At 54.7% G+C, this 24,456-nt stretch overlaps 1 protein-coding gene across 1 annotated transcript; it reads left to right on the top strand.

Annotated features, from left to right (window-relative positions):
- Positions 1-1,290: 1,290 nt before the first annotated feature.
- On the top strand, positions 1,291-24,421 carry DMTN (dematin actin binding protein). Its single transcript, XM_061164064.1, has 16 exons — positions 1,291-1,696; positions 10,691-10,897; positions 11,145-11,219; positions 11,957-12,112; positions 13,060-13,104; positions 13,439-13,538; positions 13,935-13,991; positions 14,232-14,384; positions 14,855-14,979; positions 15,847-15,952; positions 22,082-22,146; positions 22,304-22,352; positions 22,530-22,537; positions 22,722-22,787; positions 23,062-23,142; positions 23,268-24,421. The coding sequence occupies exons 2-16, from the start codon at positions 10,880-10,882 to the stop codon at positions 23,379-23,381; spliced, it is 1,218 nt and encodes a 405-aa protein (XP_061020047.1). The 5' UTR covers positions 1,291-1,696; positions 10,691-10,879; the 3' UTR covers positions 23,382-24,421.
- Positions 24,422-24,456: the final 35 nt, after the last annotated feature.

The raw sequence follows: 24,456 nt of genomic DNA, 5'->3' as shown, positions 1-24,456 counted from the left end.
GTAGAAAGGCCTGGTTGCCCTCTGCTGGATGTGTGACCCACTCCTGCCACGTCACGAGTGCACCTCTTCCTGCAGCGTCTCCTGGCCTTTTTCTCAGGTTCCATAGATCCTGTGTTTCTCCCTGTCTCCCCATTCCGCAGTACATCCAACAGCTAAGCCCAGATTCTTTCCACTCTTCCTCAGTCACTCAGCGACCTGTCGTCTTCATTTCTCCTCTCTTTCTGGAGTCCATCCTTCAGGATTCTTTCTTCTCTGTCTCGCGCAGACACGCCTCTCCCTTCCTGTCCCTACCTGTCCTCTCCTGCCCTTCTCTCTTTGAGAAACAAGTCCTGGAGCGCACTCTCAGCTGTCCCCTCAAGACCCTCCCCCTGTGATTGTTCCATTCTGTTACCCCAGAACCCCCTCCCCGGATTCTAGATGTCCCCAACGACAGCTGATAGCATCAGCTGAACGGCTGTGGGCAGTGGTTACCAGGGCAACAGTAAGGCCTGCCTAGGTAGGCAAGTGCACAGAGGTGGAGAGGGGGCAGGGCTGGGGCCAGGGTCAGCTGGCAGGGTTCCCTCGCCTGCTCCCAGGGGTCATACATGAACCAGACTCTGCTCTGAGCCCAGAGGGAACCAAAAGGCCAATGACAGGGTCCCGGAGTGGGGGGTGGTTTTCCCAGTGTCTCTGCTCCCACAGTTCTAAGCAGGGGCCTAGGCATGCCCTGGCAAGAGCTTCTCTTTTGAAGACTCTGCCCTGGAGAGAGAATTGCGTCCTTCCCATTAACCACCGCTGTGCTCTGTCCCCCGGAGATCTGGGTTATGGAAAGGCCAGCCTGGTCTCTTGTCCTGAGGACCTGGTCTCCTGAATCCTACCATTCTGTCCTCCCCAGGAGAGGGTTAATCCTTGGGTAACCAATTCTGGCATCCAGCCCACACACCCCTCCCCTTCGCCATCCATCTACAGGGCTTTCACACCCTGGGGAGGCGCAGGGACCCCAGAGGCCTGGCTGGTGGTGGGTGATGAGTGGGAGAGGCAGGTGCTTGGAGAAGCCAAGTGTTGTCACCCCTTCTGTGATCAGTAGAGCCCCCTCCCCCGTCCCCCACGCAAACGCTGGCTGTTTAGGCGGCTCGAGGGGCTGTGTGTGTGAGCGTGAGTGCTGCCGGGCAGTGGGTGGGTGTGGGAAAGGGAAAAAGGCCAGCGGCTGGCCGAGTCTGCTTCCGATTCTGCTTCGTCATGAGGCCCGGTTAATGCTCCTCTGTTTGGAATGGATTGAGCTGCAGCGAGCAGGCGAGGTGAAGAGCCGACACACAGACACACACCCGCCGGCCAGCGGCCACACGCTATCAGCTGGAGGTGGGGAGGGTGCAGGAGCGGGGAGCTGCGGCCCGCCCTGCCGCCGTCTGCCTGGCCTGCCCACCCGCGCACACGCCCTCCTGCCTGGCCAGGCATCGAGATCCGGGATCAGCGGAGGAGTAGGGTGGGGGCGGGAGTGGGGGCCCAGAGGGTAGGTCCCCTCCTTCCCCAGCTCCCCACCCACTCGCCCACCCCAAGCCGGCTTTTATCTGGTTATTTATGCTCTGGGAAAGCACGCTGGGCTCCTGGAAGAGTCTCCTATTACCTGGACTGTGAGCAAAAGCTGCAACCCCGGATCTGCGTCTGCCCCTGACGGCTTGGGGCCCCAGAGCATCTGGGCCTCAGTGTCTGGGAAGAGGTAGGTGGCAGGACCCCCAGTACCCATGCCCCTTTCCCCTCCCTGCCTCTCTTCTCTTCTGTGGGCATTTTGGCCACAGCACCTGCCTTGAAGTGAGGTTCTGAGTGGGGGCAGGAGTCCCTGGGGAGGGGTCAGCTATGGCCCCTTGTTCAGTGGAAGAATGGGCTGGACCCTGAGGCTAGCCGGGTTTGGTCTGATCCACCTCCTTCTGATTTGGGGGGCTGGGGTGAGCCACGGTATCACCGAGTAGCCCCTTTCCCCTAGCTATGCTGGCCAGAAGTCTCAATGATGGTGGGTTGTGGGGGGTGGGGTGAGTCGCCTGGGTGGGTTGGAGAGCTTTCTGTCTTTGCTGAATGATGGGAGGGGAGTGGGGGTTGCCGGTCTGCCAGTCTCCTGCCACCTTGCCACAGATGCTCTTGAGAGGGGAGTAGTTCGCTCGGAAGCCTGAGTGCCATTGGTGTGGGGCCTGCTCCTTGGGGGAGGGGCCCAAGGAGCCCCCTTCCAGCCCTTAGCTGGCCAGGCTAGGTGGCAGGGCGTGGCCGCAGGCCTGACCATGGTGCTCTCCTGGTGTGGGCTGTAGAAATGCTTGAAGGGGCGGTGGGTAGGGGGTGGGGAGCTGAGCAGACGCAAAGGCACCCAAGGAGGATCAGAAGTATCCCCTTGCTAGCTCGGCCCCTCCCTCTGCCTGGCAGGCCAGGCTCCCTGCTCTTTGGGGGGCAGAGTGTTTCCTTCTGGGGGGACTGGGTTGCCAGGATGCGAGAGTCAGGGGAGCAAGGATAGGTATGGGAAAAGTCTTGCTTTGGGAAGGAAGGCACACGGGGAGTGCCCACGGGATGGGTGAGGGGGGCTCTGTGTGCCTTGCCAGGCCCGTGCTTGGGGAGGGGGTGTCAGCCCATGGGGCAGGTGGCCATGGCGTGGAGAACAGGAGACAAGGTAGGGGTGTGAGCGGGTGTCAGAGGCGCCACATGGCAGCGTGGGGGGCCTTGCTGGGAGACTGGGGGCGTGATCTTGCAAGCAGGCGTTTGCTCTGCCGCTGCGTTCCAGCACGGGCTGCCTGTGCAGGTGAAGTGCCTGTGCCCCTAAGGGGGAGTCTGCCCTCCACGCTGCCAGCCTTGCCACGGCCACGTGTCCAACACCTGAGCCAAACCGTCCACCTGGGGGACAGGCCCGAGGAATTCCTCCTTCGGAGCTTATGCGTGTATGTAAAGAGCAGAATAGGGATGCCCCCGGGATTCAGGAAACTGAATTTGGGAGGCCATCTTCCTTGCATCTCCCCCAGCCCTATCCATCCATTGGGTTAAAGTGACACCACCAGCTGCCAACAGGACCAGCTGTAAATAGAGGCCAGAGCAGGAACAAGCTGAGGACCAAGAAAACCTGAGGGGCTGGGGTACACAGAAAGAGGAGCCTCTTCAGAGCTGGGGGTGTAGATTGAGGATACAGAAACCCGAGATAGCAAGAAGAAACCAGAAGATGAGATGCATATTTAGGGGAACGGGGAGGAAGGGGGAGCCTAGGGCCGGGCCCTGCTGTCATCAGAAGTAAGGGGCAGCAGGACCTTGAGCAGCTGGGTTCCCAAGACAGGACCCAGATTTTGGGCCCTCCTGCCCCTGCATGATGATGCTTCAGCAGAGTGTGAGAGAGTGCTGCTGAGGGTTGGCATTAGAGGAACCCCAACCCTACTCCTAGCAGATAGAGCAGGGCTTAAAAATGGGGGTGGGGAAGAAGGATAAAATGAGAGGAGGGGGTGGGTACTCCAACAGTCTTAAAAAGGTGCAGGCGCAGGCTTGGCACGGGATGTTCCCATGAACCACCAGCCCAGGGTAGGGGGATCTGAGGGGCGACTGTGGATGTCCCCCACTACCCAAACACAGACACAGACCCCAGGCGCAGGGCCTCCCCTGTCGGGCCAGGCTGCTCTGGCCCACACTTCCCCTCTCCACCCTGGGATGCTGTTTTGGAAACTGGTGACCTAGCTGGATCCTGCCTTTATTTCTGGCATTGAGTTGTTGCTACAGTAACTGCGGGGGTGGGGCCGGGAGAGGGAGAGGGTGAAAGGGAAACAGAGTGAGGGAAGAAAGAGGAAGAAAGGAAGGAAAAAGGGGATGGAAAGCAGAAAGAGCGGTATGGGACTCAGAGACGGGGTGAAGCAGGCAGGGACTATAAAGGAAACTGGTGAAAAAGGAGAGGCGTAGAATCGTGTCCACCTGACCCCCAGCCTACGGGGACAGCCTGCCCATTTCGTAACCCGTTTACTGTCTGCACAGCCAGCCTCCAGCCTGGCTCGTCCCTGCCCCAAGGCACAGAGCCCGTATGCCAACCCCCCACCCCCACCCCCAGCCTCTCTGCTCCTGGTCCACAGGCCAGTTCAGCGAGCAGGATTTTGGTGGTTCCGCAGTATAAGGTTAGCGCTCGGGACCCCAAATCCCAAGTCCATATTAAAGTGGGATCTTTGGGGACCCACGGAAAAGAACATTCATTGGCTTCGACCCGAGATAGACCTGGGTAGGAATTCCAGCTTGGCTTTTATGGGGAGGTGCGGGGGTAGAGGCGGGGGCAGTTGGCAAGTCAGTCTCAGCCGTATACTCATCGCCTAATGGGGAGACGTGAGCTTGTGTGAAGCAAGAGAGGATGGGTGCAAGTCCCTGGCCCAGAGCAAGTGGTGGCTGGTTTAGAACCCGGGCGGGGGAAGGCTGACTAGAGGATCCAGACCGCGGGTCTGCCGGTCGAGCCTCCATCTCTCAAAGCCCAGGGAGCCCAGGCAGGTTCAGCTCCTACCTGGAACCGGCCCCCGCGGGGATGGATGGGCGGGCCTTATCACCCAGGCCAAGCGGCTCTAGTTGCTATGGAGACGGGGCGGGCGGTGTGAGGTGGGGCCGGGCTGGGGGCCCAGATAAGGCGCAGCTGCACAGCTGGGGGAGGGTGGGGCGGAGATGGAAGCACTGGGAGCCGCCGCGCAGCTGAGATGGCCCTTCCGCCACCTGGGCTGGCCTTCCTCCGCGGCGCTTTCCCTTTCCTCCCCTGGCGCCCTCCCTTCCTGCTGCAGCCTGCCCTCTTGGTCCGTACACCCGAGGCAGCCGGGAGCTGGGAGTGCACGTGCAGAGACAGGGGCGTGCACGGGCTGGGAGCAGGTGCGGATCGAGCAGGGGCAGCTGGTGCGGACGCGCGAGGAAACTGGCTTTGGGAGGGGCTACGCGTGGGTGGAGTAAGCGGTTCGCGGGCGTAAGACGTGATTTGAGAGAAGCCAAGAAAACACTCCTTGCGCCCCTCCCTTCCCCCCTCGCCCTTCCCTCCCCCCACGCCCTGCTCCACTCCAAAACATTTTCTCTGTTGGCTTAATATTTCACTAGAAAGACCTTCACTCCTTAAGGTTAGTCCCGAATTAACGTGCCATGTCCCCGAAAGGGTAAGATATTAACAATCGCCGCAGAGTGCTGGCCAACTCACCAGGCCCTTGTGCAGGTTCCTGAAAGAAGGTGGCTCGGGGCAGAAGGCGAGGAGACCCAGCCCCCCGGGATGAGTGGGGCGCTGTGCAGAAGGGGCCGGGGTCAGAGCGCGGACATCGTTATTCTGAATCATTTGAGTGGCTGCGCCTGTAGGACCGTGTTTGTGCAGGGGAGAGTGGGGGTGGGGGGGGGTCTCAGTTCAAGACCTTGTAACCTGTGTGCTGGTTCACGGTGGCCCCCTCCCCTCACTCTCTGGGCAGCGACCACGCTGATGGGCAGTCCCTGCCCCACGCTGTAGCCACCCACAAATGGTGTTAAAGGGAAAGTCGCCCGGGCCACCCCCAGGTTCAGCCTGAGGCTGCAGGACACGTAGAAGTTCTGTTCTCCCAGCTGCTCAGCTGTCCACAGGCCGCACCATGACCCTTACAGTCCTTTCTACTCTCTTCAGCCTCTGCCTGACCCACCTGAGCTTCCCTGTGGCTCAGATGGTAAAGAATTCTCCTGCAGTGCAGACCAGGGTTGCATACCTGGGTGGGGAAGATCCCCTGGAGGAGGAATGACAATCTACTCCAGTATTCTTGCCTGGAGAATCCCACTGACAGAGAAGCCTGGCAGGCTACAGTCCACGGGGGTCACAAAGAGTCTGACACAACTGAGAGACTAACCCTTTCACTTTCAACCCACATATTGGGTCTGCATATGCCCTTCTCTCTCAATTTTCCTGGGAAAATAGAAGCTTCCCGTTTGGGATCAGCTCCCTCTAAATGCCCCTAGGTCGCAGTTACCAACTTCCCTCTCTTCTCCTTTCAGAAGAGCCCTATTTCTTTCTCTCTACCCTTCACTCCCCACTGAGAGCCTTTACTCCTCACTCCCCACTGCCTACAAACCTGTTCAAGTCTCCCTTTTCCTGAAAAACCTTCAGCCAGGCTCACTTCCTCCATAGTTACTCTCCTGCCTCCTGCCTGCCTATCACACTTCTCAGAACTGCCCCTCCCTGGCCTATGCATCCTGGTCACCTGCACCCCTCTGCCCTGCACCCCATTCCAACAAGGAGGCTTCACACTTTGCGGATGCTCTCAGAGGCTGCCCGGCCTTGACAGCCAGACTGGTGAGCTGTCTCTCCTGTCCACACATCTTCCCTTCTCTGGGCAATGGACTCTGGGCTTCTCGACATTCTCTCTCTCTCTCTCTTAAAAAAAAAAAAAAATTAAAATATATATATATATTTGGCTGCTCTAGGTTTCAGTTGCAGCATGCAGGATCTTTAGTTGTAGAATGTTCCCTGACCAGGAACCCAGCTTTGGGAATGTAGAGTCTTAGCCACCAGACCACTAGGGAAGTTCCTTCATGACATTCTTTCTCAACCACTCTTTCCCTCCCCAGATGCCTTTCTTTCCAGGTGGCACAGTGGTAAAGCATCAGCCTGCAATGCAGGCAACTTGGGAGTCAGGGCTTCCATCCCTGGGTCGGGAAGATCCCCTGGAGAAGGAAATGGCAACCCACTCCAGTATTCTTGCCTGGAAAATCCCATGGACAGAGAAGCCTGGTGGGCTACAGCCCGTGGGGTTGCAGAGTCGGACACGAATGAGCATGAGCACACACCACCCTTTCTCTCAGTATTTATTGCACCTTCACTGTTTATTAGGTCCTTTACTGAAAATTCAAAGAATCACTAGGTATACCCCCGCCCTCAGGGAGCTGGTTGTCCAGTCTTTGCCCTCATCTTCGCCCTTCATCCTTTCAGGCCAACTCTGGCTCCTTTTTTCTTCTAGTCCATCCAGGTACTTCCCAGAGTGCTATTTTTGATCTTCTTTCTCCATTGGCAACCTCATGTGCGGACTACCACCTAGCTCAAATGGCTCCCAAATTTGTGTTTCCCGCGACTGCCCCCACCTCAATAGCAACCTGGCAAGAAGTGAACTCATTGCCTCCCCTTCTGTCACTACCTGCTCCTCCCTCTGGTGGAGTTTTTCACATTCTGCTTTTTCGGCCCCAGGCCCCAGTCCAGCACCTCACCATCCCCTGCCTGGACTACGGCCATGACTTTCTGGCTGGTCTCTCTGTGGACCTTCTAATCCATCTCCCAGTCTGCAGCCAGACCCATTTCCCCAAAGCAATGCTTAGATCTATCACTTCTTCATTTTGAAAAAAAGTTCCTAAGCATTCCATGGCCCCAGTTGCCCACAGAATATATTCAGAATCCTCTAGTCTAAACTCAAGGCATCTACAATCTGGTCCCCAGCCTCCTGCCCTAAAACTGTCTCAACCTCTTGAGCTCCACCGTTCAGCCATGTTTGCCGTCCCCAGACAGACATAGTGCTTCCCTGTGTCTCCAGTTTCCATCATGCTGCTATCTCTTCCAAGGATCCCTTTTTAGTTTTTGCAGGATCTCCAATTAGGCACCTTTCAAGGCCTGCCTTAAATACCTCCTCTGCAAAGAAAGGATTTCCATTGCGGCTCAGTCAGCAAAGAATCTGCCTGCAATGCGTGAGATGCAGGTTCGATCCCTGGGGAGGGAAGATCCCCTGGAGAAGGAAATGGCAACCGACTCCAGTATTCTTGCTTAGAAAATCCCATGGCCAGAGGAGCCTGGTGGGCTACAGACCATGGGGTAACAAGAGTCAGACATGACTTAGCGACTAAAGCAACCAACGCCTGTAAGAAACTTGTTTTATTCCCCCTCTTGATACTTCATTAGGAGTGACTCCTCTCTCCTGTGACCTCTCACAGCCCCTTAGACCACCTTGTTTTGTTTTGACTGCACCCCATAGTGTGTGGGACCCTAGTCCCTCAACCAGGGATTGAACCCTGGCCCTCAGCAGTGGGGGGGTGGGGGGGGGCGGTGGGGGGTGGTGCAGAGCTCTAACCACTGCACCACCCCTTGTACTATCTTATCTGGCACCTGTGACTGTTTGTTTGCATGGGTATTATTTACACACATGGCCTCCATTTCTGGAGGGGCAGCTTAGCTTCTTTGATTGATCATTCTGTTCTCCATAAGACAACAATGGTCTGTGGCCATTGCAGAATAGGTGCTCAAAAAGTATTTGGTGAAAGGATGGATAAAACAATACACAACCGGGTGGGTAGGTGGATGTATGTATGTATGGGTAGGTGGATGGGTGGATGGATGGATGGGTAGGTGGGTGGATGGATGAATGCTTGCCTCTAGGACTAAGTCAAGTGAGTGGCTAATTTTATACTGTCTGTTAACAAGGTAAAGATGAAAGAGGAGTGAGAGGGAGGAGCTAATAGCTCTTTGAACATATACTAGAGTTTATTCTGGTCTTCAAACACCTAGTTAAAAGCATTACAAAGTAAGTGTTAAGAAAGCAAGAGAAAGATGAAGCTCTGGAATGGAGTCTTTCCACAGGCACCAAACACCTGCTACAACCCTGATGGTCAGAGTCTCGTCTTAGAAATGCTTGACTCTAAAATTCCAAAAAGACTTAAGAAATGTGCAAATGCTAGTCTGTCCACACCATGAACCTGACTGTCCTGGGAAGGCACTGTGAATCATGTCGGTGCTGAAGACACAGTCATTTTCACCTCCACGACACTGGACGAGTTTTTAACCTCTCTGAACCTCTGTTTTCTCACCTGTAAAACAGGCCTACCTTATAGGGTTATTAGGGGGATGAAACAAAATAATCCTTGTAAAGCGCTTGTCAAAATACCCAGCTTGAATATTCAAAAAAATAATAGCTATTATTATTGTAGAAATTAGCAGTCATTCTAGTTAGCAAAAATACATGTCAGGCAACATATAATCAAGGACTGAGTTACATGGTCTCTTTTTAAGTTCCATTGGAATTCAGACTAGAGTTTATCAGTGAGGACTAGAATAACTGGGAAGGTCTCCTAGAGGAGAAGTGTTAAGGATGACGCTTGAAGGATGGGTGGGATCTGGGAGAGGAGAATAGTTCAAGGGCATGCACAAAAGCAGGGGAGTGGGAGTGAGCTGCCTCTGCTCAAGTAGGCAGTTTGGTAGTGGAGAGACAGTGAGAAATAGAATGGCCTGATATAGAAGTAACAGATAAGACTGGGAGCACTGATGACCTATCTTTCATGATCTTCTGTGGCAAAGAGTGGCCATGAAAAAGCCATCTAAATGCATCAGTCCTCAGGGCGATAGACATCATAATAGTTAACATTTTACATAAAATTTATATTTCAAACACTTCACATGTTATAACTTGCCTAATAATCAGAACAACCTTATAATACAGATATTGTGGCCATCTTCCAGTTTACAGATGAGAATGTGAGTCACAGAGAGGGTAAGGAACTTGCCCAAGGTCACACAGCTTCTGAGCAGCCAAGTCTCCTCTCCCCAGGCACTCCAGGCCAGAGCCCACACTCTTAACCACCACGTGATTGCTGCCTGTTCCCTGTACCTCTTGTCGCCATCAGCTTTCTTCATTCTGTGGCTTACTGCCAGCAGCTGGAAGACAGTCCCACTGTCACCGTCACATTGGAAACTCAGCCAGGCATTAAATGAATGGTTATTATGTGTTCGGTCCAGGGGTGTGTGGGGAGGATGGGAAGATTGCTAATGAGTTACTGAGGAAGGAGACCTGGGCTGTGTCCCCAGGGGAGCTCCTAATCTTTACGGCAGACAGGACCCAGCTCCCCAGGATCCAGCCCGGAGGCCTTCCTGCTGAACAGGGGGCTCTGGCTTGCAGCAAAGTAGTAGCTCAGAGGGCAGCCTCAGCTCAGGCGTTCGAAGATGGTAGGGAACGAGGATGTGGCCTTGGTCCCCAGGGCGCTTTACTAAATGCCTGCTCGTGAGCGTGCCCGCTGGATGGGACAGGCACAGGGCACTGTGGCTCCCCTCCCTCCTCTGGGCATGGACCCTCCCCAGGGCAGAGAGGCCCCAGTCCTGACCCGCCTGCTTCCCACCAAGCTGCCTTCGCTCTGTCCTTCCCTCCTGCTGTAGCCACCTCACAGTATTACTAAGACCTTCTGTGTTAAAGCTTTCTGAGGAGGCAGGGGACTTCTCTGTCAGTCCAGGGAAAGTTAAGCCTCTGTGCTTCCACCGCCCCATGGGTTCGATCCCCTGGTGGGGGAACTAAGATACTATATGCCATAATGTGGGGCAAAAAAATAAAAACAAAAAAACCAGCACACCTTTCTGGGCTATGAGAGGGTGTGGTGCCTTGGACAGTAGGTTAAGCGGGAGAGGGGCAACGGCCCAAGAACAGAGCCAGGGAAAGGCCACGGCAAGGGAGTGAGAGCCGGGGCCTGAACCTGACCACAGGCCGGCCGGGCAGGTGGGAGGAAGCAGGGATGTGGAGACTGCGTTGGGAACGGCTGACCCCTGCCGTCATTTCCTTTCCAACCAGAGAACAATGGCTAAAAAACAAGTGCAGCCCGCCCGTTTTCCCGTCTCGCCGAGGGCCACAGGCAAGCTCGCTGTCCCCGCTGGCTGAGCAAATGAGAAAGCGGGAGCCCTGCTCCCCGGAGACACGCGGGGCCAGAGGGGCTGTCCTCGCCCCCGCCCTCGGAGATTGCCGGGTCAGCTGGCACGTTCTCCCTTCCCTTCCAGGCCCCGCACTAGGCCAGCAGCCTGGACAGTCACCGAGGGATGAGGGCGCCACAGCCTGGGGGAGCGCCCTCTCTGCTCTCGCGGCCCCGAGCGCGCAGCGCCCAGGAGCCGGACAGAGCCTGACGCCCGCGTCGTCTCCCCTCGCGCACGGGATCCCGAGAGTGATCCGACCGTCCACATCCTTGCTGCATGGAACGGCTGCAGAAGGTGCGCGGGGCTGCACCCACGCCGGGGCAGTGGGATGCTGGAGACAGAGGGGCACGCGGTTGGGGGCCCGGCTCCCTGCAGAGGGTCAGGTCCGGGAGTCGAGGGCGCCACCTGGTGGCTGCCCGTGGCACCGCACCCCGGGGCCCCGGAGGCCTAGGGAAGCCCTCCCCGACCCCTGCCCGCTTGCTCCAGCCCGGCCCTGGCACCCACGCACATTCCCACCCGCCTGCCTTCTCGCTCTCCCCAGCAACCACTTACCTCCCCTGGGAGCGTCAGCTCCTCCCGAGACTCCAGTGTTCCCGGCTCTCCCTCCGGCATCGTGGTGAGTACCCGTCGGCCACCAGAGTCCTCAGGCTGGGAGGAGGGAGGAGTCGGGGACAGGCAGCGTGCTGGGCAGCCTCACTCAGACTACGGTCCTGCCAGGGCTGGCAAGCAGAGAAAGCCCCAGATCCAGAGAAGATTCCGCGTCCCCCTCCTGCTGGTCTGGTCCTGTCTTGGATCCAAAGTGCCAGCTGAAGGACTATCATTGTTTTAAGATCACTCTAGCACCACCGACTCAATGGACATGAGCTTGAGTAAACTCCGGGAGTTGGTGATGAACAGGGAGGCCTGGCGGGCTGCAGTCCATGGGGTCACAAACAGTCAGACGCGACTGAGCGACTGAACTGACTGAAAACCCCTCAGGGGCTACCCTGGTGGCCCACTCTGTAAAGAATTCACCTGCAATGTAGGACACCTGGGGTCGATTCCTGGGTTAGGAAGATCCCCTGGAGAAGGGAATGGCATCTCACTCCAGTATTCTTGCCTGGAGAATCCCACGGACAGAGGAGCCTGGCGGGCTTCAATCCATGGGGTCACAAAGAGTCAGACACAATTGAGTGACTAACACTTTCACTTTAAATCCTTAGAATGAAAACAATAGAAATGTTGACTTATAGGAGCTGATCTCTATCATGGCTGCCCATCTTCTTCCTAATAAATTGCAAATCGGGCTTGTAAGGTCAGTATTCTAGATGAGGCTTTTGGCTCCTCTGTTCCATGGGTACCATTTCCCTTCAGGCCAAGATGGACAATCAAGTGCTGGGCTATAAGGACTTGGCTGCCATCCCCAAGGACAAGGCCATCCTGGACATCGAGAGGCCTGACCTCATGATCTATGAGCCCCACTTTACCTATTCTCTGCTGGAACACGTGGAGCTGCCCAGAAGCCGGGAGGTAAAGGGTGGGAGGGTCCTCTTGGATGGGACTCGGGGCAAAGGCTCCCCCAGCCGCACTGGGTGGGGAACAGAATCCCTCTCACACTTTCTTTCCTGGAGGCCAGATGCCAAAACAAGAAAGAGAACCTGTGCACGGGAATCACCAGTCAGCTGGTGACTTGAGTGTTTGTACTGCAGAGCAGGCAGAGATGGATTGGCCTCCGGCTGGTTCCAGGTAGAGAGCAGGAGAGGCCTTGTTTGAGTGATAGCAGCAGAGTGGGGTCATGTAGGAATGGGGCACGAGTGGGCAGAAAGTGAGCAAATTTGTGGAAAGCATACAGAAGCCAGCAGATCAGAGGCTGACTTTAGCAACCTGAACTCGGAGGCCGGAAGTCCTAGCTGAGCGTGACCTGTGTGACGGTGTGGTCTCAGTTTCCCCTCCTCCAAAATAGAAGTGATACCTTTGCCGGTCCACCTCACCAGGTAGTCAAATGCATGAGATAGCTTGGGACAGGTATTTTGTAAACTGTATTGGAGAAGGGGGTCGTGTCATGGCTGAGCGGAGAGAGAGGGCCAGGCTATGGGGAGACTTAAATGCCTGGTGAGGGGCCCCGACTCCATCCTGGTTACTGTGGGTCTTGTCCCTTCCCGTCGTTGCTCGGCTCTGGGATCAGGGCCAGAGCCACCTTCAGCTGGCCCTCAGAGCACACGGACACTGCTCCAGAATCCTCAGCTTCTTCCACTTCTTCGTGGGTCCCCTGGAAAGTTTCAGGACCCTCTTCAAGAAAGAGAGGGTGGAGGGCCAGCCCTGAGAGCTGGCAAGGACTGAGAGAGAAGAGATGGCCCAGAAATCAGCTGAGCAATTGCAGGATTGGGCACGGGGGAAGAAGTGGCCCACCTGGGGTCCTAGGGACGAGGGTTTAATCCCACCCTTGTGGCTCTGACCAGCCTCCTCTCCATTCACAGCGCTCGCTGTCACCCAAATCCACATCCCCCCCACCATCCCCAGAGGTGAGTCTGCCCCGTACCTGACACTGGTCTAGCCCTGCTCTGATGGGGCTAACCCCTGCCCCACACACATCCAGACTGGGCTCGGCAGAACCTAGGGGGTGATGGAATCAGTGGACCTTGTCCTGTCACTGGCCAGCTCTGGGTCCATCTGTGTCTGACCCAAGATCTCATTTCTTTCTTCTGGATCAGGCACCATTAGTAGATCAAGTCCTTGGATAGCCCTCCTCTGCCCTGGGGTTGGGGGCGTGTGGGCTGCTGGGTGGGAGCACCAAGATAGTAGAAGGGGTTGGGTGGGGGACCTGGAGCTGCAGTGAACCAAACTTCTGCTCCGCAGGTGTGGGCCGAGAGCCGGTCTCCTGGAACCCTCTCTCAGGCTTCAGCCCCCAGAACTGCTGGGACCCCCCGGACCAGCCTGCCCCATTTCCACCATCCTGGTAGGTCTACTGTCAGCATGGCTACACCCTTGCCCTAAGACCTCTTTTTTCCTTCAGGAACCCAATTGCCTTACTCTCAGTCCCCTATGCTCTGGAGTATACGCACACCACCAGAACTAACGCTGGAACCCAGGCAGAGCTCCCAGACAGGGTGGACCTGTTGCATTTTCCCTCCCACCCAGACAGAAAAGTGTAAAACATCCCAATCCCTGAGGGAGGGACAGTTCTAGGATCTCCAGTTCTGTCTTGGCTCTTGGCAGGCCCCCGAGAACTTTCTACCTCCTCCCAATCCATGTCTCCATTCCCTTCTCTGATCCAGCCTTCCCGTCATCATCACTGTCATCCCTCCCCATCATCACCACCTCCTTCTCATCCACTGTTGCTCCCTCTCCACAGAGACCACTCGCCCAGATTCCAATATCTACAAGAAGCCCCCCATCTACAAGCAGAGAGGTGAGGGTTCCCCTGACGGACCAGCACCCACTTTCCCGCCACCTGCTGGGAGGCTGCACTGAGGGTGGGAGGGCCATAGGAGCAGAGATGTTCTTGTGCTCTTCCTCATGTATTCCTGTTGTATCCACGATCTTACAGGTGTGAAGAGGGAGACGTGAGCGAGTGGGGAGCTGGGGTGGGGGGTGGCCTGCTGAGCGGGGTATGCCCGGGCTGACCTTGACCTTCCCCCGACCCCTGCAGAGCCCACGGGAGGCAGCCCTCAGAGCAAGCACCCCATTGAGGACCTCATCATCGAATCCTCCAAGTTCCCTGCAGCCCAGCCTCCCGACCCTAACCAGCCGGCCAAGATCGAAACGGACTACTGGCCGTGTCCCCCATCACTGGCTGTTGTGGGTAGGAGAGACTGCTGGAGAGGGGAGAGGGAGGCCCAGACACTGCCTGGTAGGCCAGGCTGAAGCCCCAGGAACGCACCCCCACCCCCTGCATGAACCCTCCAGGCTCCTACTCCCCCATCCCCAGCATTCCCATCCCTCTTGGTGTAAATGACCCTGCTTGTTAGTCATTCATTCACTTTCTGTTTATTTCTTTCACTGCTTAATAGACATCTGTCAAATTTCTACTGTGTCCCAGGCTCTGTGATGAGAGCTCTGAAAAGAGAAAGAGAAATGAGATGAGGTCTTGGTCCCCAGTGACTTTTAAGTCTTGTGAGCATGTGTGGCCTACCCAGCTTCACTGCAAGACTAGAAAACATTGCTTTTATTTTAACGATTTGTAGTGTTCCCTTCAAGGTGCCGCGCTAGAGAGACGCGAGTTGAGTGCGTGGTTGATTGACTGATGTGCCTGCTTTTGCCTGTGTTCCCCAGAGACAGAATGGCGGAAGCGGAAGGCATCGAGGAGGGGGGCCGAGGAGGAGGAGGAGGACGACGACGACGACTCTGGGGAGGAGATGAAGGCACTCAGGGAGCGGCAGAGAGAGGAACTCAGTAAGGTAGCGTCCGGGGGCCCCCGCCCGCCTCCCTGTGTCGTCCTGGGCTCCCTTCCGACATGGCGGCTGGAGAGGAGCGAGGCGCTCTCAGAACCCAAACCGGAAGCTCCCAGCCCTCTCAGAGCCTCGGAAGCCAGGGCATCCTTCCGGTGTTTTCCATCCTGATCTGAGTGACTTCCTGTCTGAAGAGCATACTGGTCAGAACATGTGAGGAACTCCCCTTCTTTGCCAGGATGTCAGGCTATGCTTTGGAAGCATAATCACCGCATGTCACCGTGCGGGCCGCCACCTATGATTCGGACCAAAAGCACAGGAAAGGGCGGCGTGGACAGTGCCAGGCTTCCGCCGCCACAGTAGTTCCTGGGGCGAGGAGAAAGCAGTGAGCGGACTGCTGGCCGCCAAGCAGAGAGAAGGGGTCCAGGGAGCCACAGAAAGGCCGCTGTTGGTGACATGGGCTTGTGCTCTGGGCACTGTGGCCTGGGGTGCAGAGGCCCCTGGGGCAGAGCTAACACCAAGCAGCTCTGCCTCCTTGCTCTCAAGGGTGACCAGACCCAATGTGGCAGAGCTTCCCACAAGAAGGACAGGCTCCATGGGCTCTGGGCTACCAGCCAGCCCTTCGGGAACTCTGTCCCCGCTCCTGCCTGTGCCACACCCAACTCCATACCTTTTGGAGATGAGAAACAAGTATCAGGACTTCCCTGGCAGTCCAGTGGTTAAGACTCCATGCTGCCAATGCAAGGAGCACGGGTTCGATCCTTGGTCAGTGAACTAAGATCCCAGTTGCCATGCGATGCAGTCAAAAAATTAAAAACAAAAAACGAAACAAGTACCGATGCTGCCTTGGATCCATCTTCCTTTCTCCTTCCCCAGGTTACTTCCAACTTGGGAAAGATGATCTTGAAAGAAGAGATGGAAAAGTCATTGCCTATCCGGAGGAAAACCCGCTCTCTGCCTGACCGGACACCCTTCCATACCTGTGAGTGTCACCGAGGGGGCTCAGAATCACCTGGCTAGACCCTGAATCAAATACTCTGCTGAGTTTGTCACACGCTCAGCCCTGTGCCACTGTGGGTGTACGAGATGGAGAAGATTCTGGTGCTGGCTCAGGGTGCTCACACTCTCCTTAGGGCAAGAGCACCAGCGATGGAACAAAGTGAGATGACAAAAAGTGGCATCAGTTACAACAGAATTAGCTCACTTCATTTAATTCAACGAGCATTTATTGGGTGACTACCACATTCTTAGGGCTTCCCTGGTGGCTCAGAATGTAAAGAATCTGCTTGTAATACAGGAGACGCAGGAGATGCAGATTCTATCCCGGGGTTGGGAAGATCCCCTGGAGAAAGGAATGGCAACCCACTCTAGTATTCTTGCCTGGGAAGTCCCATAGACAGAGGAACCTTATGGACTACAGTTCACGGGGTCACAAAGCATCGGACACGACTGAGTGAGCGACTCATACTTCACCATGTTCTTGATCCCCGGGGATATAAAGAGTAAAACACTACAGTGCTGCCTTCTGGTAGCTTCAGGGTATGGGGAGAAGTAACATGGAACTTGGGGTTTGAGCATAGCATAGCAGGTGCTGGCAGATGAGAGCTACATTTGGAGTGCTTTGAGAGGATGCTGACAGGGCCTGGGTTCCAGAGTTGGAGTCTTGCAGAACGAGACACAGTGAGTGGGGAGAATGGCAGTGACGATCCCAGGGATGGTGTGGGAGCAAAGGCCAGGAGCAGCAGACATCCAGCCAGCGGAAAGGGCCTCTGGAAGTCTGGAATTCCAGAGCACACAGCCTGTGGTAGAGTGGCCAGGGCTTTGGTGCCATAGTGCTCATCACCAGGGCTAGCCTGGTCTTCCTTCCAACATGGCGGCTGGAGGGGAGGGGGACAGATCTGAGAACCCCAAACTGGAAGCTTGGGGCCTGTCACTGCCTGGCCTTGGAAGCCATAGGGCATCCTTCCAGTGCCTTCTTCTGGTCAGAGCAGCTCATCAGGCCCCCCAGACACAAGGGAGAGGAAAGAGATTCTGCTTCTTGATGAGAGGAACCACCCAAGGGCACACAGGCTCAGAGATAATGTTGCAAACCATCTTTGTAGACAATCTGCCACCCTTCCCAGTTGTCTGGGTAAAGGCTAAAGATATTCATAGGCCAGGGAAGAGGGAATGAGTTTGAGAATTATACAGACAGAGCCTGTATAGTAATAACCTCGAACTTGAAATTTTTCAGTTTTACGATGGTGCGAAAGCAATGTACCTTCAGGAGAAGATAACTGTGCATCCAGTTTCGAGTGTTGACCTTTCCCAGGCTAGTGATGTGCAGTGTGATGCTCTCTTGACTTTTTTTTTTTGGCCACATTGTGCGGCAAAGGAGATCAAACCCGCGCCCGCGTGCTCAGGAAGCCTGGAATCTCAGCCACTGGACCACCAGGGTAGTCCCACGGTGCTTTCCTGAGATGCTCCCAGTCAGCCACACCATCAGGACAGGAAACACCCCACACACGTAACAACCACTCTGTACCCAGACAGCTGTTCTGTTTCTCACTTTGAGTACAGTATGCAGTAGACTACATGAGAGGTTCAACACTTTATTGTCAAACAGACTTTGTGTTAGAGGATTTTGCACAGCAGTAGGCTCCTCTAAGGCGTCTGAGCACGTTTAAGGTTGACTGGGCTAAGCTCTGATGTTTGGTGGGTTCAGTGTATTAAATGTATTTTTTTTAATGTTATTTATTTTTTTTTTCAATTATTTTTATTAGTTGGAGGCTAATTACTTCACAACATTGCAGTGGGTTTTGTCATACATTGACATGAATCAGCCATGGAGTTACATGTATTCCCCATCCCGATCCCCGCTCCCACCTCCCTCTCCACCCGATTCCTCTGGGTCTTCCCAGTGCACCAGGCCTGAGCACTTGTCTCATGCATCCCACCTGGGCTGGTGATCTGTTTCACTATAGATAATATACATGCTGTTCTCTCGAAACATCCCACCCTCGCCTTCTCCCACAGAGTTCAAAAGTCTGTTCTGCATAATGTTATTTATTTTATTTTTGACTGTGATGGGTCTTCATTGCCATGCAGGCTTTTTCTAGTTGCAGCGAGCTTGGGCTAATAATCTACTTGTGGTGGAAGGGCCTCTCATTGCAGTGGCTTTTCTTATTGTGGAGCACAGGCTCTAGGGTGCATGGGCTTCAGTAGTTGTGGCACATGGGCTCAGTAGTTGAGGCTCACAGGCTCATGAGTTGTGGCCCATGAGCTCAGTTGCCCCATAGCATGTGGGAATCTTCCCAGACCAGGGATCGAACTGGAATACCTCTCATTGCAAAGTGTATTCCTAACCACTGGACCACCAGTGACGCCCTGTTAAATGCATTTTGACTTATGACGGTTTATGGGCTCGTGACTCCATCATAAGCCAAGGAAGATCTGTAGAGGAGTTGGAATCAACAGGACTGAGTGGCTGATTGGATTTGGGCAGTGAGGCAGAGATGAGTGGGGGTTTGCCTTGGATTCCGGGTAATGACAAGCCTGGGGCAGGTGTTAGGGGAAGACACTGGTTTGGCATATGTTGGGTCTTAAGTGCATGTAGATGGGATACTGAGTTTGACTGAGTTGGAAGCTTGAGGGGTGAGTCAAGGCTCAGGTAGAATCTTCAGCTTATATGTTGTAGTGGGACCAAGAGAAAAAATCCTATTGTGCAGAGAGAGAGGAGAGAAGGACAAGACACCGAGAGCTTAATAAGGTTCACCAAGGGCTTAAGGGCTTGAGGAGCACTTAACTATGGTCCCCTGGGAGCACTGGCTGGGAAGAAGTGGGGGAAGAGACCCAGTCTTAGGATGCAGGAGGCTGACCTTGAAAGGGTCTGGGGACTTGGACCTAGGAACAGGCCACATGAGAAACTGGGCAAAGAATCCGCCTGCAGTGTGGAGGACCCTGGTTTGATCCCTAGGTTGGGAAGATCCCCTGGAGAAGGAATAGCAGACCACTCCAGTATTCCTGCCTGGAGAATCTCCATGGACTGAGGAGCCTGGTGTGCTACAGTCCATGGGGTCGCAAAGAGTCAGACACGACTGAGCGACTTAGCCCACACTCACGCTGAGCTCAGGGTGAGGCTCGGTGAGAGTGGCGAAGGTTCAGAACAGTTCCTGCTGGGAATGGGGGCTGGGTCGAGGGTTAGGGTCTGTAGTGATGCTCATCCCCATGGGGTGGGCTTCCCTGATGGCTCGGAACGCCACACAGGGTTGTGCTTCCCATAGCCTGTGGGCTGAAGGGGAGTGCAAGGTTGATACAGATTAGAGTTTTTTTGTTTGTTTGTGTTTTAAAAAGAGGAGTTTTTTCTTCATATTAAATGTTTAAAATATTTAATTTATTTATTTGGCTGTGCTGGGTTTTAGCAGCATCAGGCAGGATCTTCGATTTTCATTGTGGCATGCAGGATCTTTAGTTGCAGCATGTGGGATCTAGTTCCCTGACCAGGGATCGAACTTGGGACCCCTGCATTTGGAGCATGAAGTCTTAGCCCCTGGACCACCAGGGAAGTCCCAGGGTTAGAGTTTTGTAAGGCAGGTGCTGAGGAACTAAGTGGCCAGATGAGCTGCTAAATGTGGATGGAAGTCTGAAAGTAAAAGTGTTAGTCTCTCAATTGTATCCGACTCTTTGGGACCCCATGTACTGTAGCCCACCAGGTTCCTCTGTCCATGGGATTATCTAGGCAAGAATACTGGAGTGGGTTGCCATTCCCTTCTATAGGGGATCTTCCCAACCCAGGGATCGAACCTGGGTCTCCTGCATTGCAGGCAGAGTCTTTACCATCTGAGCCACCAGGGAAATTCAAAATACTCAAGGTTATATGCCCAGTCACAGGTTGAAGGTCAGGGGAAAGTGGGGGATACAGATGCTGGAGGCCCCGTGAGTCTGACCCGAAGTTGTGCCAGGAATGTGGCTGATGGAAAACTTCAAACAAAGAAGGGCACTGTGAGCCCAAAGTGGGATACCCAGGCTTCAGTGTCAGGGTGAGGCCGCTGTGGGCAACAGGACCCAGGAACTGACCACTGGAAGGGGTTGCCTGCTGTGGGGCAGAGGTGAAGGTCACTGGGCTGGGGGACTCAAGGAACTGTTAAGGCTCATATATGGCTGGGCCATCCACCTGGTCATTGAACTGATATTTCAGCTGGATGATATTTCAGTGTGGGTGGGAAGAGTTATGGTAGCCCTTTTTAGAGAACATAGAATAAATAGTTAAGGCCTGAAGAATGAGGCAGAAAGAGAGAGATGCCCCAGAGGTTGGATTCAGCCCTCATGCTCCACCAGGATTAACTAGTCAGGCAAAATTAGCTCTTTAATGTGCATTTGGCCTTGCAGAGTTGAGTAGCGAAACGCCTGCCTCAGCATCATTGTTGGCATCTCTGAACTTGTATGGGACCAATGGTCATATGATAATAGTAGGTTACTAGCATAGCTGATCAGCCTTGACAATTGCAGAATTATGAACAAGCTTGTCATTCTGATTTAATGGTGACATTGAAAGTAATGGTCTCTTTCAAACATAAATAATCTATCTGGACATAATTAGGAGTGAAAATCTTATAGTTGAAATTCTGCTAGTCCATTGAGGGAGAAGTGCATACTTATTATCACAAAAGTGAAGTACTTCAGTAATGAATGAAAGACTTCTCTGGTGGTCCCGTGACTAGGACTCCACACTCCCAATGTAGGGGCCCCAGGTTCAATTCCTGGTCAGGGAACTAGATCCTACAGGCCATAACTAAAGCCTGGCACAGCTAAATAAATAAATAGTATTTAAAAATAATTAATGAGGGTTGTGAAAACAGACAATTCTCTATATAAAAGTAAGAAGTATCAAGAGGAAAAAAACGAGGTTCCCCTAAATGCATTTTATTCTCACAAATTTCCAAATAACATATCTTATAAGAATGTTTGACGAAAACAACTATTCCTCACAATTTTGAGTCTATCCAGGCTAAACTTTCACACACAAAGAAAATGCTGGTCAAAACAATTGCTATAGAATGCCAGCAATGTCTAGCCTCTGGAGATGAAGGAATTTTGAGATTAGCCCAAACAAAGGAGCTTTTTAGCAAATCTGTTACTGAAAACCAATTTTCCTGAATTATAAGCTGTAGCTCTTGAAAGCTTAGTGGTATTGAAAGTGAAAGTGAAAGTTGCTCAGTCATGTCCGACTCTTTGCGACCCCATGGGCTGTAGCCCGCCAGGCTCCTCTGTCCATAGCATTTTCCAGGCAAGAATACTGGAGTGGGTTGCCATTCCCTTCTTTAGGGCATCTTCCCAACCCAGGGATCAAACCCAGGTCTCCCGCATTGCAGGCGGCTTCTTTACCGTTTGAGCCACCAGGGAAGCCCTTAGTGATATTATTAGATGTCTAATTGCAAGTGACATCTGCTCTGGGAATGTCAAGTCTAAGCAACTGCGGTGCCATCTAGCAGCTGACAGTGCAGGGAAAATGACTGCTTCTGTTTTATGACATCAGGCATTTGAAATTTGATTACTAACATTGCTAAACATAAAACTGTAATAATTCAATTCTTTTGACTTATTTTAGACTTATTTTTGTATCCGAGAGGTTCATTGTGTGATGGTGAGCCTGATCACCTGGGGCTTCCCAGGTGGCGCTAGTGGTAAAGAACCTGTCTGCCAATGCAGGAGAGGAGAGATGTAGGTTGATCCCTGAATTGGGAAGATCCCCTGGAGAAGGGAGTGGGAATCCATTCCAGTATTCTTGCCTGGAGAATCCCATGGACAGAGGAGCCTGGTGGGCTACAGTTCACACGGTCGCATAGAGTCAGACATGACTTAGCTCATCATCTGACTCTGAATTTGAACACTTGAGCCTTTGGCCTAAATGTCTATTTTGCGCACATCCGTTAAAGAGAGGGGAGGCATTAGGGACAGTTCAGAACTGCAGCATGATGTCACCTGCTGCAGGTAAGAGGCAAGAGCTGGAAACCGAAAGAGGCCCACTGGGTTCCCCCAAGTCCCCTCTCCATTGCCCTGCCCCTGGTAGGGGAGACCAAGGAATGACTCTCAGGCCAAAGGGACTGAATCAGGGCCTCCTGCTCTCTTCCAGCCTTGCACGCAGGAACGTCTAAATCTTCTTCCCTCCCCGCCTATGGCAGGACCACCCTGAGCCGGGTAAGGTCCCAGCACCGAACGCACAGATTGCTGGGGTAGAGTGGGCATGTGGGGCCTGTGAGGGACGGGGGACTCGAGCACGCGGGCAGTGGGCAGGGGTGAAGGGGAACGATGCAGTACACTCCCATCTCCTCTGATCCCTTTGTGTCCTGTCCAGCTCCAGTCTACAGACTTCACCCCATCTGGGAGCGAGGCTGAAAGCCCAGGTGAGAGACAGGGCTGACTTGATGCTGGGCAAGGGGCTTGATCCAGCCCCAGGGGCAGCTGGTGCGTGCAATGTGGGCAGGGCTCTGTGGCCAGAGGTGGGGAGGCTGAACTGGCAGGTTGGAGGCCTGCTGACCTCAGAGCCACCTCTGAACAATAACGACTCTTCTCTCCCGCAGGCCTGCAGGTGAGTGCCCTCCGGAGGGGAACATGTGGACCACGGAAGCCACGGATGGATGGGGAGACTGGCAGTGCTGGGGGAGGGGGTTGCGGGGCCACGGAGTCACCTGGTGAGGCCGCAAGAAGCACATAGAAAGGCTGGGGAGGTCTCCTTGCCGCACTGTGGCTCACTGCGGCTTTGGTCTCCCCAGAATGGAGAGGGCCAGAGGGGGAGGATGGACCGGGGGAACTCCCTGCCCTGTGTGCTGGAGCAGAAGGTGAGGGGCAGGGGCAGAGGCAGGGGGTGGCGGGCAGGGGACAGAACCGGCTCTAGCGGGGGAGGGCCAGCTGGGGGAGAAGCCAGAGGAGTGAATGCACTGACGGGTCCTCCGGGCTGACGTTGGGAGGGGCAGCACGGAAATTGAATGGCAAGGTGGCATGAGCCCCCACAGCCCCTGCAGGCTGATAAGGGGGCCTGGGGAATGGCAGGGGTAAGGCCGACAGGCACCTCTAGGAGCCTAATACTGGCCCCCTCTCCTCCCCCACCCCCAGATCTATCCTTATGAAATGCTGGTGGTGACCAATAGGGGGCGAACCAAGTTGCCTCCAGGTGTGGATCGGATGAGGCTGGAGGTATGCAGGGACCATGCGCAGGGTGGGGGAGGGGCTTCCTGCGGGGGAGGACCACGTCCTGGTCACTCGGCCCAGGCCCACCTGTGCCCCCTCCCCCTAAACTGCCACCGTGTGTCCCCTCACAGAGGCACCTGTCAGCAGAAGACTTCTCTAGGGTCTTCTCCATGTCTCCTGAAGAGTTTGGCAAGCTGGCTCTGTGGAAGCGGAACGAACTCAAGAAAAAGGCCTCTCTCTTCTGATGGATGGCCCCCACCCGCTCCATGACTGACGCTCACCCCTGCTGCTTCAGGACCCTGGAGCTGGGGTCCCAAGACCCCAGGGCATCATCTCTTGGTGGGGGGAGGAGGGAGGTGGTGCAGGGTTGGGGTTGGCTCCATCACCCAAGTTGAGGGGGAGCAAGACCTCTGCTGTATTGGGGTTGTGGGGTGTGGACTTTCTTTCCCATGATGAGCTGGGACGGGGGAGGGGGCCTCCTTCCCTCATCCGTGGTCCTCACAGTACAGGGCAAGCCCAGTGTGGACCCCAGCACACACAGAGTTAATGTTTGCATCCTCTTCCTGCCCCACCCCCACATGAATGTCCCCAGAAGAGAGTGATGAGAAATGAACACGGCACTTAGTGGTCAGGCCTATCTGCTGGGTGGTGAGATCTCTTGGGCCTGGTAGGAGGTCCCATGAGCGGGGGGAGCAGCCAGGTAGGCAGAGAGCACCCCAGGACCCCGTGTGTACCCAAGCACTCCTCTGCAGCTCACCTGGGACAGGTTCCCCTGCACCTGGGCCTCCCGCCTCTCAGCTTTCAGCAGGGAGGCCACCTGGTCCTCCAGCTCGCACCCTGCCCTGCCCTTGCGACCCCCAAGCTTCAAAGCCTCTTGCTCTAGCCCCATGGCTTCCCCAGAAGCCTGGGGCGTAGAGTGGAGATGTCGCCTATACAGACCCCCCAGCCCACCATCAGCCTGCAGGCGGGGTTGGCTAGAATGCTGCCTTCTAGCATCCAGGTCTTGGGCGGAACCCATCTCCTTGGATGGGATCAGGAGCCAGGCTGAGTCCTGGCCACCGGTTCCGCCCATGCCCGTGCACCCCCCACCACGCTCTCTAAAGAATGTAATTTATTGGGGCACCCCCAGCTGCTTTCCTCACCTTACTCTCTGCCCTACCCTAATCACGCTCCCAGCTTTTCTTCTCTCCAAATACACATGTGTATATAATTATATATATATTTTTGCCCGGGTCTGGGTTTTGTTCCTGCCCAGACCCTGAGATCCCTTTCTGCCGTGTGTGTGTGTGTGTGTGTGTGTGTGTGTGTGTGTGTGTGTGT

This window comes from Dama dama, chromosome 16 (genome assembly GCF_033118175.1).
Source record: "Dama dama isolate Ldn47 chromosome 16, ASM3311817v1, whole genome shotgun sequence".
NCBI lineage: Eukaryota > Metazoa > Chordata > Mammalia > Artiodactyla > Cervidae > Dama > Dama dama.
This window is presented reverse-complemented; position numbering and strand designations above follow the sequence as displayed.

Bases quoted from the DNA above. Each gene is read 5' to 3' on its own strand.
- DMTN (XM_061164064.1), top strand. The intron at 12,113-13,059 runs GTAAAGGGTGGG...CTCCATTCACAG, and splicing joins AGCTGCCCAGAAGCCGGGAG to CGCTCGCTGTCACCCAAATC. The intron at 13,539-13,934 runs GTAGGTCTACTG...CCCTCTCCACAG, and splicing joins GCCCCATTTCCACCATCCTG to AGACCACTCGCCCAGATTCC.